We start from the raw sequence: 12883 nt of genomic DNA on the forward strand, positions 1-12883 counted from the left end.
GTGCCATCCAAGGGCACAAGCAGCTACTGGCCTCTGATTTGAGAATTCTGTCCAGCCTTCCCTTCACAACACTTGTTCCAGGAGATCCCAAGGAACCATTGATGAGCCTGTTTTTCGTTTCTTTCTTCTTTTCTCCCCCCCCCCCTCCCCAAAGCTCCAGAAACATGACAAAGAAGACTGCGCAGCCACGTGGCGCTCAGAGGAAGAAATGGCGGCAGAAGCAGCAGCGCTGCGTGTCTACTTCCAGTGATGCAGGTACGGCTGCGGGGTTCACGACTCTAGCGCCCCAAAGGACTGGGGTGGGGGTGGGGGGTGCGTGTAAAGCAGTGGCTTGTCCAACACTCGGTGTGTGAGTTGCAAACGACGTGAGGATGGAGGGGGAGAGAACGCTGACCCTTAAGAATGCATTCCCAGCGCGCCTTTCTCCATCACCTCCTGCAGAATCCTCAGTTTTCGTCGTTCTGCCCAGCCATTTTCCAATCCCGTCTCCCCAGAGCAGTAAAACAAACTTTTTGGTTTCAGTGCACTCCAAATCGTTTAACAGTCCCCAAACGATAGGGCCTTGGGTTGAAGTCCTGAGTTCTTAGGTGAATCAGCCAACCAGGGGCCTTGGGGTCAGTTCTGAACATGGCAGTCCATGGACTCAGAGGAGAACCGTGCTCCCTCCCAGGGGCTGATGTTTCAGGGGTAGATTGCCAGGCCTTTCTTACAAGGTACTTCTGGCGGATTCCAGCTTAGAACTTCTTGGTGAGCAGCTACCCTGGGTATCTAGACCATTTGTTTCTGACAAAAATACCCTGTGCGGGTGGCTTTAACAAGCGACACTTTATCACAGTTTAGGAGGCAAGACGTGTTCATTTAGGGTATAGCTATTGCTTTGCATGTGGCTTGGCCTCTCATTTTCTACCTCTCTAGGAGGTTCTCAGCACGGAGATCTCAGGTCCAGTGAGCACATTTCTCTCCAGTACTTCCTTCGTGGTTTTGAGGCCCACCCCTTCTCTGTTATCTTTCTCCTTTTATCTCCTGTAAGATTAAAGGTCATGGGAGCCACGTCCCATGGCTGTTCCCTTTACAGGGCTGTGACTTAATCCCCTCACAACTGATCCCCTGGCAGCTGATTGATCACATCAGCTCACGTCATGAGGAGGGATTACAGCATTGCATAGCATTCAAAGGACATCACTACATAGCTGCCAAATCATGGAGAACCAAGGCTCAGCTAAATTGAGACGTTTTGAGGGGATGCAATTCAATCCACGCCAGTATTCAGTCACATTAGCCCCTGGTGGTCTCCCTGAAGTCAGTGTGCCTCTTGAGAACCAGTTCTCTCTCCCTCTGGACCCTATCAGCCACACCCAGGCACACTCCTTCCTCTTTACTACTGGAAACTTCTCTCCAAAGGCCCTTGGTCATTTGTCCCCTATTGTTCCCTTTACTTTGAGCTGCTGGAAGGCTCAGAGCACAGGGAAATGTCAGGGCTTGATAAAGTTATCTCTTTGCACTAATGATCAGAGGTTTGAGACTGTTAGGAAGTTGTAGCCTGTTTCCTTTTTAAAATGCATATGACACACCAATTATTTATACAATGGATCTTTCACTGTGATACTAAATAGGGCTGCCATGCAACATGTGACATGAATTTAGACAGATAGATACATAGAGCGAGCACCTGGGACCTTAGTCTGAGGGGCTCATGAGTCTATGAAAAGGTTTTGACCTTTGTTGTTGTTATTTTAATCTCAGATTCAAATTTCAGTGAGCATTGTGCATTTTCTCTGGCAAATGTACTAATAAAACATCTTAGAGGCTGTGGACCCCAAGTAAAGATCCTCTCCTCCAGTTTACTTTTCCTTTCTAGAATTATCTACTTCACCTGGCAGTAGCAACTGTGTTTATATTAAGCTGCTGAAACAGACCCGATGCGAATTTACAACAGTTAACAAATACCTGTAGCAACTGGAGTAGAAAGCATTCTATCATCCACTTAGTGTTCCTGGTTTTAGCTGGAAACTATGCTTAATGTGGTCATTCTGCTTTCACTGTACAATGCCCTCTTTGGTTATTTTCAGTACTTCTAGGTTTGTTGAAAAAAAAAAATCTCCTTGTCTTTGTCTCTCCTCCTCACCCTCCCTCCCCACTTTTAAACTATTTTCCTGAATTACAGACCCAACATCAACTACCCCAATCAGTTATTGTTCAGGGTGGCTGTGCTGTGTTTGTGGGCCCTGCACTTCGGAAGGCTGATTCCCCTCGCCCATGTCATCATTTCATTGGTTGGGCCCTCAGGTGCCTGCAGGGACACAGTTTTATTTTTGACCTTTGACACTAGTCACGTTCTCTTTTTCCCCCAGTAGCATCGGGCTACTTTATCTAAGAACCGAGGGCTGTGGGCACGACTGCAAACGCACTTCTCTTGCTCTGAAAGCCAGTGAGAGTGTGGTTTTGAAGTGTCCTGTTTAAGTGGGGTCTCCATTCTTTAGACTCAGCTCTCTCAGCTGACCCTGGGCCTCTCCCACGCCCGGCTTTCCTGTGCAGGAGTGCTGTCCGGTAGAGGCAAATGAAAGCTCTAGGCTTTTCCTGAGGCTGGCTGCACGGTGGAATAGTTAGAATGCATTTTTCTAGATGCTGTAAGAGGTTTCAAACCTATTACCAAAGTTTCCCGACTGCTTTGCTTTGTCAGGTTGTGCTTCTGTCTTGCCTGGCGGACTGGCATCTCTTGTCTTCTGGCTAAATCAACTTGCCTTATGGGTCTTTCCAGGAAGATATTCATTCTATCTTGTTACACAGCCTATTGCCACAGTGCTTGCACAGGTTTTTAAATTAGTTAGCATTTGTTTTGTTCTTGATGGGCCTTTTGTTTATAGGCCTAACCTACCTTCAGATGTAGGAAATGAGGCCTTGGGCGATGTAGCATGGATTGCCAATTATCTCAAAACTAGTACCTGGGCTACACCTGGGGGCACCAGGGGTCCACATCAACTGGAGTCCAAATCAACTCCATGGCAATGGTGGGGGCAGTGGGAGTGTAGCAAGTGGAAAGGGAGGGATTTCAACTCAGATGTTTTCCAAGAGCATCATGATGGCCTGTAGTATAAACAGACTAAATACATGTGCCTAGAAAGACAAAGAAGTTCATGATGGATGCAAATACAGGTAATTGAAAGGTTAGGAGATTACACAGAGGTCCCTCTGAAGAAAGGCCTGGTTAGATGTGGGAATATCCGCCACTGAAATTCGATAGACATGAACCCGAGTTTATAAACTAGCAACTCACTGTTCTAGAGGTGAAAGGTGTTATTAGGTGACAATTCAGAGCCTTTATGAAAATGAATGAATGAAATGAATGAATGAAACATCTCCCTCCCCCAGTCCTGCGCCATCGTCACAATTGTTCTTAAATTTGAGCCCATTGTTACAAACACTGTGTCAATCCATCCTGTGGAGGGCCTTTCTCTTTTTTACTGATCTTCGACGTTCCCAAGTGTGGTAGGCCAGGTTGACTATAGAAACAAATCCAAGGACACTCACATATGTGTGAGAGAGCTTTATATCGAGAAGCAATTATACATCAATAAAACATCCCAGGCCAATCCAACCCAAGTCCATAAGACTGATACTAGTCCATCAGTCCCTCTTCAGACTCATCAATGCGGAATGCAGGAACATCACCAGCCGGTGGGTGGAAAGCCTTATGGATCCAATGGCTGGCAGAGGACACATTTCCAGGGCTTGAGCGGGTCTCTGCATGGCATCAACAGGAAGGTGAAGGAAGAGAGAGAGTCTGGTCTGCCTCCAGAGAGCTATTTATCTTGGTGGCAACACAAAATAAGGTCACTAAGCTGTCACCTGATTGACAGGCTAAACTCCACCTATATCTTCAAGTTGACATGAACTTATGCAACTACCACACTAAGCATGATATCCTTCTCAAGGACATCTCTTCTGACAATGTGTCCAAGGTATGTAAGATGAAACATTGACAATCTTGCCCATAAGGAGTATTCTGGCTCTCCTTCTAAGATAGATGTTTGTTCTTTTGGCATTCCATTGTATTTCCACTATTCTCTGCCAAAACTTTGATGTCCATGCCTTGATTCTTTAGTCTTTCTTAGTTCACATGCATATGAGGCAAATGAAAATATCACAGGTAGGGGTAGACACACCTTAGTTCTCAAGGTAACCTTCTTGCTTTTCAACACTTCAAAGGAGACTGGTGCAGAAGATTTACCCAATGCAATCCATTTGAGCTCTTGACCGCTGCTTCTATGAGCATCGCTTGGGCATCCTAGCAAGATGAAATCCTTAACACCTTCAACCTTTTCTCCATTTATCATGATTTATCTATTGGTCCAATTGTGAGGATTGAGTTGTAATCCATACTGAAGGCTATAATTCTTGATCATCATCAGTAAGTGCTTCAAATCTTCACATTCCGCAAGCAAGGCGGTATCTGTGTGTGTGGCAGGTTGTTAAACCACCTTCCTCTAATCCTAATGCCACATTCTTCTTCATATAATCCAACTTCTCTGATGATTTGCTCTGCATACAGATTGAATATGTAAGGTGAGAGGATACAACCCAGATGCACACCTTTCCTGAGATGAAAGGGAAAGAAAATATGCCTTCATTTCTTTTTAAGATCCCATTTCCCTGGTGTGCCCTAACTATTTCGAACTCATATACATGCCAAATTTTAATGCATGGGCCCCTGGATCTTCTGCCATTTGTTAACAAGTCAAGTTTGCATGCAATATTTAGGGCCTGCCTAAACTAAAAAAGTGCCCTTTATTTATCTAAGACTCAGATAAACTTGACCTTCTCAAAATGTTTATACCCTCAGCAGCAAATCAGTCCTAGGGAGAACATGTTGGAAGGTTCTTAAACAGGGTGCTCAGCCCACGGAACCGTACAATTCTCCAGATACTCCAAGGAGGCCACTAGTTTACTATTTAGAGGTTAACACCGACTTAGGCTTTGCAAGACCTGGATTCTATTATCATTCTAAGTGCAGTGGTTAGTATTTCACAAGTCTTTACCATCAAGTCCAATTCTAACTCATAGCGACCCGATAAGGCAAAGCAGAATTAACCCCATAGGTTTCCAAGACTGTCTTTTTACCGGGAGTAGAAAGCCTCATCTTTCTCTGGTGGAATCAAATTGCTGACTTTGCAGTTAGCAGCCCAACCTGTAACCTATGCCACTAGGACTCTCTGATTAGTAAATGCGGAGCTAAAATTTGAATGAAGATAATCCAACTTCTTCTAGTTTTTGAAATGCCCACCTTGCTACAAGACTTCTCACTTCTGCAGCCAATATCTCCTACCCTACAGACTTTTCTAGATCAGTGGTTCTCAACCTTCCTAAGGCCACAACCCTTTAATACAGTTCCTCATGTTGTGGTGACCCCCAACCAGAAAATTATTTTCATTGCTACTTCATGACTGTCATTTTGCTACTGTTATGAATTGGGCAACCTCTGTAAAAGGGTTGTTTGACCCCCAAAGGGGTCGCGACCCACAGGTTGAGAACCGCTGCTCTACATAGTCTCTCCACCTCTCCTGCTCTGTTGACCTTGGTTGAGCTGTGAGGGCTTACCTCCTCCTACTGTGCTGGACTTCCTTGCCAGCCTTGTTAACAGCATGCTCTCTGGTGCCTCCCTCCAGGTACATACTGCCAAATCTGCAAAAAGCAAATGCACTGCCATTGAGTCAAGGTCAACTCATAGTAATCCTATAAGGACAGAGCAGAAGGGCCCCTTTGGGCTTCCTAGGCTGTAGATCTTTAGAGGAGTGAGTAGCAAGCCTCCTTTGTCTCCTACATGTGGCCGAGTTGTTTTCTGTACTTGAACGATGTTCCAGAGCATGCAGAATCCTGACTCCATTCTCCTCCTCGCTTTTCTCCACCATTCCAGGTAACATGGCCTTGGGCAGATACTTTCTCAAATGCCCTAGCATTGATTCTCAGGAATACTGACCCTAAGTAACAAAATAGAACTGTTTCCTTAGCTGCAATCTTTACAGAAGCACAGTGACAGGTTTTTCTCCCACAGAGCCACTGGGTGGGTTCAAAGTACCAACCTTTCAGATACAGGCAAGATCTTAATCATAATGATGATACCACCTTTAGGCAGATAGTGTTTCTCACATATCATTCATTCCCATTTCACCAGGATTTTTCTCATGTTTGGGCACCAGCAAGGGTATTCATTACTTAATTTTAAAAAATTGATTCACTCCCTAAATTTCAGTACATATTTCTGAAACTTTATATCCCAGACACAATGAAAAGCTTATAGCATCCTTTGGTTTGTGGAGCCCTGGTGGTACAGTGGTTACATGTTGGGCTGAAATCCATGTGGTCAGCAGTTTGAAACCCCCAGCAGCTCCGAGGAAGAAAGACTGGGCTTTCTACTCCCATAAGCAGTTACAGTCTCAGAAACCAACAGCGGGGTCGCTATGAGTCGCATTGACTCCATGGCAGTGAGTTGAGTTGAGCACTTGGTATAATTGGAAGTTAAACATAAAAAATATGCCACTAAAATCTATGGATGCCTGTAGCTCTTGGGGACTGCAGTTCATTCTCTCTTTGTTAATAAGGAGTCAAACGGAGACTCTCTGCTTGACTTATTTAGAAGGATTAAAAGAGAACCTCCGTGATTCAATGTAGAGCTCCCCAAATTACTTTAAGCAGTTGTCATGCTTTTTAGCTTTATAGAAACAGTGGTGGAGACCAGAATGCAAAACTGTGGAAGTCTAACTCCACAATGGTTGCAGCCACCCCAGCACATGCAGGAAAGAAGGTACCGAGGATGAGAGTGAAGCGACGTGAGGGGGGGCCCAGAACCTCTCTCCAGACAGCTCAAGTCCTCTCTGGACTGCTTCGATGTGTTTGAAATGACTTTCTCCTGGGAGACCAGCTCCCAAGGCTTGGGCCCCACCAAATTCTCCAAACTTCCTGCCATTCGAGTCAGTGCTGACTCCTGGTGACCCACGTGGGTTTCTGAGACAGTAGCTGTTTATGGGCCTAGAAAGCCCAGGCTTTCTCCCAAGGAACTGCTGGTGATTTTGAACCGCTGACCTACCATGCGGCTCACAGCCCAAGTCGTAAACACTACAGTTTGCCTTTAAGCCACGTGCCTTGGAATGGCTGCCAATTCATGATACCCCCAGGTGGGCTCAAATCTTCCACCTTTTGGTTAGCAGTTGAGTATATTAACCATTTACAGCATCCAGAGACTCCACCCAGGGAGAGCCTACTTTAAAGACCAGAGGTGAGGCACCCGAGGTGCCGACAGTGGGAACAAAGCACTTTGATGGGCAAAATGCTGCTCTCTGCCAAAGGTTTGGGTGGACACACCTCAGGACACCTCAACACGTAGAAACTCCGTTCTCTACCTTCTTTGTGGGGAAACCCTGATTAACCCTTTGCATCCCAGAAGCGTGCCCTTAGGACCACAGAGATACACCTTCCACAGCTAAACCCTCTCCTCAGATTGTACGGCCAGCAGGGGACCCTGTGGTAGCTTGATTAGGCTGAGGAGCTCTCTTGTTCTTCCCAGGTAACTCTTCAGGAAGTGTTTGGGTTGTTTAGTCATTCTCCGCATCCCTGGGCTTTCAGAAAGAGACTTTGGATCTCAGTTGGTGTGTGTGATAGTGAAAAGGAAGCATTACCTTTCGGGTCAACAGAAGGTCACCAGTCCACAGGTTGCTACACAGAGCTGCCAGCATCGTAGTCCGCACCTGACAGGCGCCTGGTGGTGTTGGCAATACTTTGTATGTGAGGCTGGGCTGTGTAGAGAGAGAAGTCCAGTGATCACCATGTATGCATAAGAAAACACTTTATACCAAGAAGTAATTCTATATCAAGAAAACATCCCAGCTTAGTCCAACTCCAGTCCCTGAGTCCAGTGCTAGTCTGTAAGTCTCTCTTCAGCCTCCTGTAGCTAGAGGCTGGTCAATCAGGAAGCTGGAAGAGCACCGACCAGTTGTTGCATGGTCACATGTACTCAAAGTTGGTGGCTACATGGCAGGGCCTACAGCTCCCAGGGTCTGCAGCACAGTCCCAGTAAGCAGGAAGGGAAAGTCACGGGGAGATGGGAGAGAACGAGCAGTTCCCAGGGTCCTTCCTTTTTATACCAAAGGCCACATCCCCAGGGAAGTATCAGCAAGCTACCACTTGATTGACAGCATTGACTGCACCCCCAGCTATGAGTGTCTAGTTGACATAAAATCATCCAAGCGCTACCCTTTGGTTCCAGGAATTCAGCATCTGCCCCTGGAACTGTGTGTCTTGGCTCCATGTCCTGAACTCAGAACTGGGGGTAGGGATTTTGTGTCGGCTTCTGTAGCCTGTGTTCCCAATCCAATTCCATGACAATGGCTCTAGAGCCTTTCTGGAACAAGACAACCTTGATCTGCTATTGAATACTTGAGTTTGCTGCCTCTGCACATCCCTGTTAAGGAGGAGATTCCATTTCCTACAACTTAAGTAACATACCCTAAAGGGGGCAGCTCTTAGCATTTCTTTGTTCCCACTCCCACCTCCAGCTGGAATTGAGGGGACACATTGTTTGCAAAATATGCAAGCATACCCCGAACTCCACACCCTGTTGTGTCAGCAGAGTTTGTTTGCAATTCATCAAACTCTTCTCTGTGTGCTCCGTTAGTTTATAGATAATTGGTTGCCTCTCATTTACTCATAACAGAATCGTGTAATTTCAAAGCAACTGAGTCAGCCCAAAACAGCATTATTAGTAGTTATAGATGTACTGTCAAGGCAACGTTTTGACACTGGCATTTTTGAAAAATCACCATAATTTCAGCAAGTGGACCACACTTGGATCATAATCATGGACAGTTGAAGTGGACGAGACAGGACAGGTTTGCTTAGGTAGCACAGACGAAGTGGCACCTTCTGAATCTACCCAGGTAGCCAGAAGAAATCTCCTCTTTCTCAGAGGGTTTCAGGGCTGCAGCCTCTGACGAGAAAGGCCCAGGGAGCAGATCATATTAACTTCAACATGACTTTGAGGAGGGATGGTTTTTAACTTCAGCTCTCTGACTAGTTCGACCCTAATTCCCATCTGCAGGTATTATCAAAACCACAATAAATGTGTACCAACACTCTTTCTGCTACTCCTAAATTGATGAGATGATAGATTTTCTTTAGCACTGAGATCACAGAAAAGTTTAAAAAAACAAAAACCCTCAGATTTAAGGCTAAGATTGGTTTGTATGTTCAAAAGCTCTTGGGCACAAAGAGAACTCTCAATCTCAAAAGCAGCAGGGAGAGAGACTAGATGACTTTTCCCTTCTCCCATTTATTTCTCTCTCAGCTTGTACTCTCCCCTTTTTGCCTAGAGTTTGTTTCTAGAACCCCATACATCTGAGTAAAAACCCCATGGGATAAATTGAGAATGATATAATAAGTAAAATTAAATCACAGAAAATTTCAGAATCATTAACTCTAATGTTCTGTTAAGGGGTCTATTTTCCATCTCCTCTGAGGATGAATATCCAGTTATATTTTTAAAAGCCTTCCCATTTTAGTTAATCTCAACTCCAATCTATCCGTCCTGCCCTTTTTATCTTAATCCAGGTTTCCGTTTTTCTCTTTAGAGGTTAAATAAGGCAGAACATGTTGTTTGGAAAAGACAAAGATGGATCAAGAGAGAGATGGGGTAGCCCTTGTGGGAATAAGCCTTCACTCCCCTCTACCACCAAACCTCTCCCTTACCATCTCCCAATGAACTGAGGGCAGCGTCAAGTATAACCAATTATGGAGCAAGCCTGGTTCCTCCCACTGGGGGTCTAGAAGAAGAGAACCAGCAGGGTGAAAGGGAGCGCTTCCCTCGAAGCAACTACTTGAGGTTTACACAGAACATCCGAGAAGGTGCGTTCAAACCAAACCAAACCAAAGGCTGGAATAGCCAAAAAAATCCTCACAGGTAATTTTAGTAAAAAGCATGCCCCAGTGGAGGGAGAGAGAGAGAAAGAGATTAATCTACGTTTTCCTCACTTGTTCTAAGAATGGGGCATATTCACCATCAAATAGAAATACTAGAAGACATTCCTCATTCTCGTAGGAATGATCTGGATTGCCTGCGAGTGTGCTTTTCACCACTGTATGTGCCCCTGATCTTAACCACGTCACTTACCTCCCTCTCTCTCTTTTAATCACCTCCGTGATCTCTGAATTAGGGTGATGGAGCACGTTTTACTTACTTCCTGGGGTTACCACCGGAAGAACACGAAGTAGTGGCTGGGGACCAGTGAGGCCGATATGTAGATTTATTATTTTCCTGGTGGTTTCTGTTACAGTTTGAAGATGATAAATGATAGAGATGCTCAGGTTGTAAGGAGTTAGTTTAAACAATAATTAAAGAATAGAACCTGCAGGGCAGGATATTTTCAGAGCACCCCCCCCCAAAAAAAAAAAAAAGAATGAGGCTAGCTTCTAATACTAACAAACAAAATGCTGGGCGTTCAAATCAAACCTCTCACCATATTCTAATAGGAAAAAATAAATACCTGTTTAGGATATGTGTATGTAGTAAATATATGTGTATGTTTATCTGTACAAGTACATCTAATAATAGGTTAGAGGTAGCAACGGACTATAGGGGGAAGACCCAAAAGAAGACAGAAATCCATAGAAAAGAATCTACTGTTTGAGATTGCTTTCCCCCTGGGGGTATCTCCAAGTTTTGAGAAGCAAGTGGAGCTAGAGTAATAAAAGTCACTGCAGGCAGGGTCTTTGTTGAAACCCTTTGTAAAACCATCGGAGTGGAAATCTAAAACATTAAGACAGTTCTACCATTAAAATGGAGATGAGCTGAATGTATCCTTGCATCCACTAAAGGTCAGGTTCAACACACACACACACACAACAAGATGATACAAATGAAAAGAAAATAACTGAGTACTCAGAATTTGAATTATTAGGCATAGACGGTAAAATAGCTATGTTTACTCTTTTTAGAGACAGAAAAGATAAAAAAAATTACTTCAGCAGAGAGCTAGAGCCTATAAAAGTGACATGGATGAAGGGGAAAATCAAATAGAAAATCTAGAACTGAAAAAATCACCCAATAAATGCTTTTAACTGCATATTTTTAATACTCAAAAGAGGGAATTAGTGAACTTGAAGTTAATTCATAGGAAAGTACCCAGAATAGACCAAGATGAGATAAAAAGAGAGAAAATATAAACAGAAGTGCAGAAACATAAAAACATCATTAATAAACAAATCAGATACATATGTATTTGCTGTTCCCTCAGAAAACAGAACTTTGGTCTGAGTCATATCTAAAGATATAATGCTGAGAATTTAAAAACTCAGTATTAGTTTTAAGTCATTAATATACATTCAAAAAACACAGTAAACCCACAGACCGATGCTCCATCATGGTAAAACTGCAGAAAATTCAGGAGAGAGTTGTCATATGAAAGAGACATCTCAGTCCCCCAAATGTGGCAATCAGAAGACCAAGGCATGATGGACTTAAATAACTTAAAGGACATAACTGCCAGCCTAGGTGTCCACACCTAGTTAACCCATTCTTCAACAATGAAGGTTAAAACAGAGCTTTACACAAAATTGAGAGAATTCATCACAAGCAGACTCATAATAAAGGAATTCTAAAGAAGGAACTGTGTTAGTCTGGGTGGACTAGAAAAACAAATGCATAGACACTCATATGTGAATAAGAACGAGGTTTATATACAAGAGCAATTGAATATTGAGAAAACATCCCAGCCCAGTGCAGATCAAGTCCTTAAGTCCAATATTAGCCGGTATTTCTAATACCAATCTATAAACTCCTCTTCTGGCTCACAAAACACATGCAATATGACAGAATGCAGGAAGATCATAGGCCAGTGGGTGCAAAGTCACTTGGATCCAGTGGTGGTAGAAACATCTCAGCACTGGCAGGGGTCTCTACATGGCTCCTCCAATTCTCAGGGCATGGGGTATGTGTCTTGTCAGTAGAGCATTGTCTCAGGGAGTGAGCAGAGAGAGAGCGTGTCTCCCACCTCCAAGGAGGAAATACAAGAGTTCCCAGAATCCTCAGTAGACAGCCATGCCCACACAGAGCCTCCATTGGCTATGACCCAATTGACAGACTAGATGCCAATCCTTCACTCTGAATCCTCTCCAGTCCCAAATTGACAGCAGATTCTATAGCTGCCACAGGAACCAGTGGAAATTAGAAACTATGCTGAACTGAACGAAGAAAAGTAAGACTGTGGGATACAACTGCAGGTGTGCTTAGAGGGCACTCTCCTTTTAAGTACAATTTATATCCATTTGCTGTAAGAAAACAAAAGCTAAAAAATGAATATGCTAAGCATATTTTGGAGATGTTAAACAGATGATCCTAAAACTAAAAGATATACTCAGAATATAATAATATACAAAACACAAATGCGAGAGGATCAACAAAGCCAAATAATTGCTGTTTGAAAAGAGAGAAAGCATAGATACCCCGTGTTAAAAGGATGACTTTGTATAGATTCTGCAGTTGTTAAAAAGGACAAGAACATAGAATGGGTAACTATATGCCAGTAAATTTCTACAAGTTAGTAGAAGAATACAATTTATCCAAACTGATACAATGTGAAAAAGGAAATATGAGTCATTGATCATTAGCAAATACATTTAATCTGAACTAATTTAATACCCACAAGGAAAATGTCAGGCTTAGATTTACTGGTGAATTCTACCCCAAATTTAAGAAATAATAAGGCAAATCATTTTATTAGTGGCTCTTACAACTCTTACCACAATCCATACATACATCAATTGTGTAAAGCACATTTGTACATTCATTGCCCTCATCATTCTCAAAACATTTGTTCTCTACTTAAGCTTCTGGCATCAG

The 12883-nt window shown here is 43.6% G+C and overlaps 1 protein-coding gene and 1 long non-coding RNA gene across 8 annotated transcripts in view; one reads left to right on the plus strand and one right to left on the minus strand.

Moving 5' to 3' along the window:
• The window catches only part of FHIT (fragile histidine triad diadenosine triphosphatase), a 1817667-nt gene that overhangs the window by 1789661 nt on the left and 15123 nt on the right, over positions 1 to 12883 (plus strand). For all 7 annotated transcript variants that reach the window (XM_045289941.1, XM_045289943.1, XM_045289944.1 and 4 more), the window contains one exon: positions 155 to 255. In XM_045289941.1, coding sequence (XP_045145876.1) covers positions 155 to 250 — 96 coding nt within the window. In that variant the 3' untranslated portion in view covers positions 251 to 255. The remainder of the gene's footprint in view (positions 1 to 154; positions 256 to 12883) is intronic.
• Positions 4567 to 7766, minus strand: LOC123521654. Its single transcript, XR_006680043.1, has 3 exons — positions 7671 to 7766; positions 5596 to 5679; positions 4567 to 4595 (listed from the first exon to the last, which is right to left on the minus strand). It is a non-coding gene; the product is annotated as an uncharacterized LOC123521654 (long non-coding RNA).

Source organism: Echinops telfairi, unplaced genomic scaffold (genome assembly GCF_000313985.2).
Source record: "Echinops telfairi isolate 266 unplaced genomic scaffold, ASM31398v2 ScPeMD7_31;HRSCAF=116, whole genome shotgun sequence".
NCBI classification, from domain to species: Eukaryota; Metazoa; Chordata; class Mammalia; order Afrosoricida; family Tenrecidae; genus Echinops; species Echinops telfairi.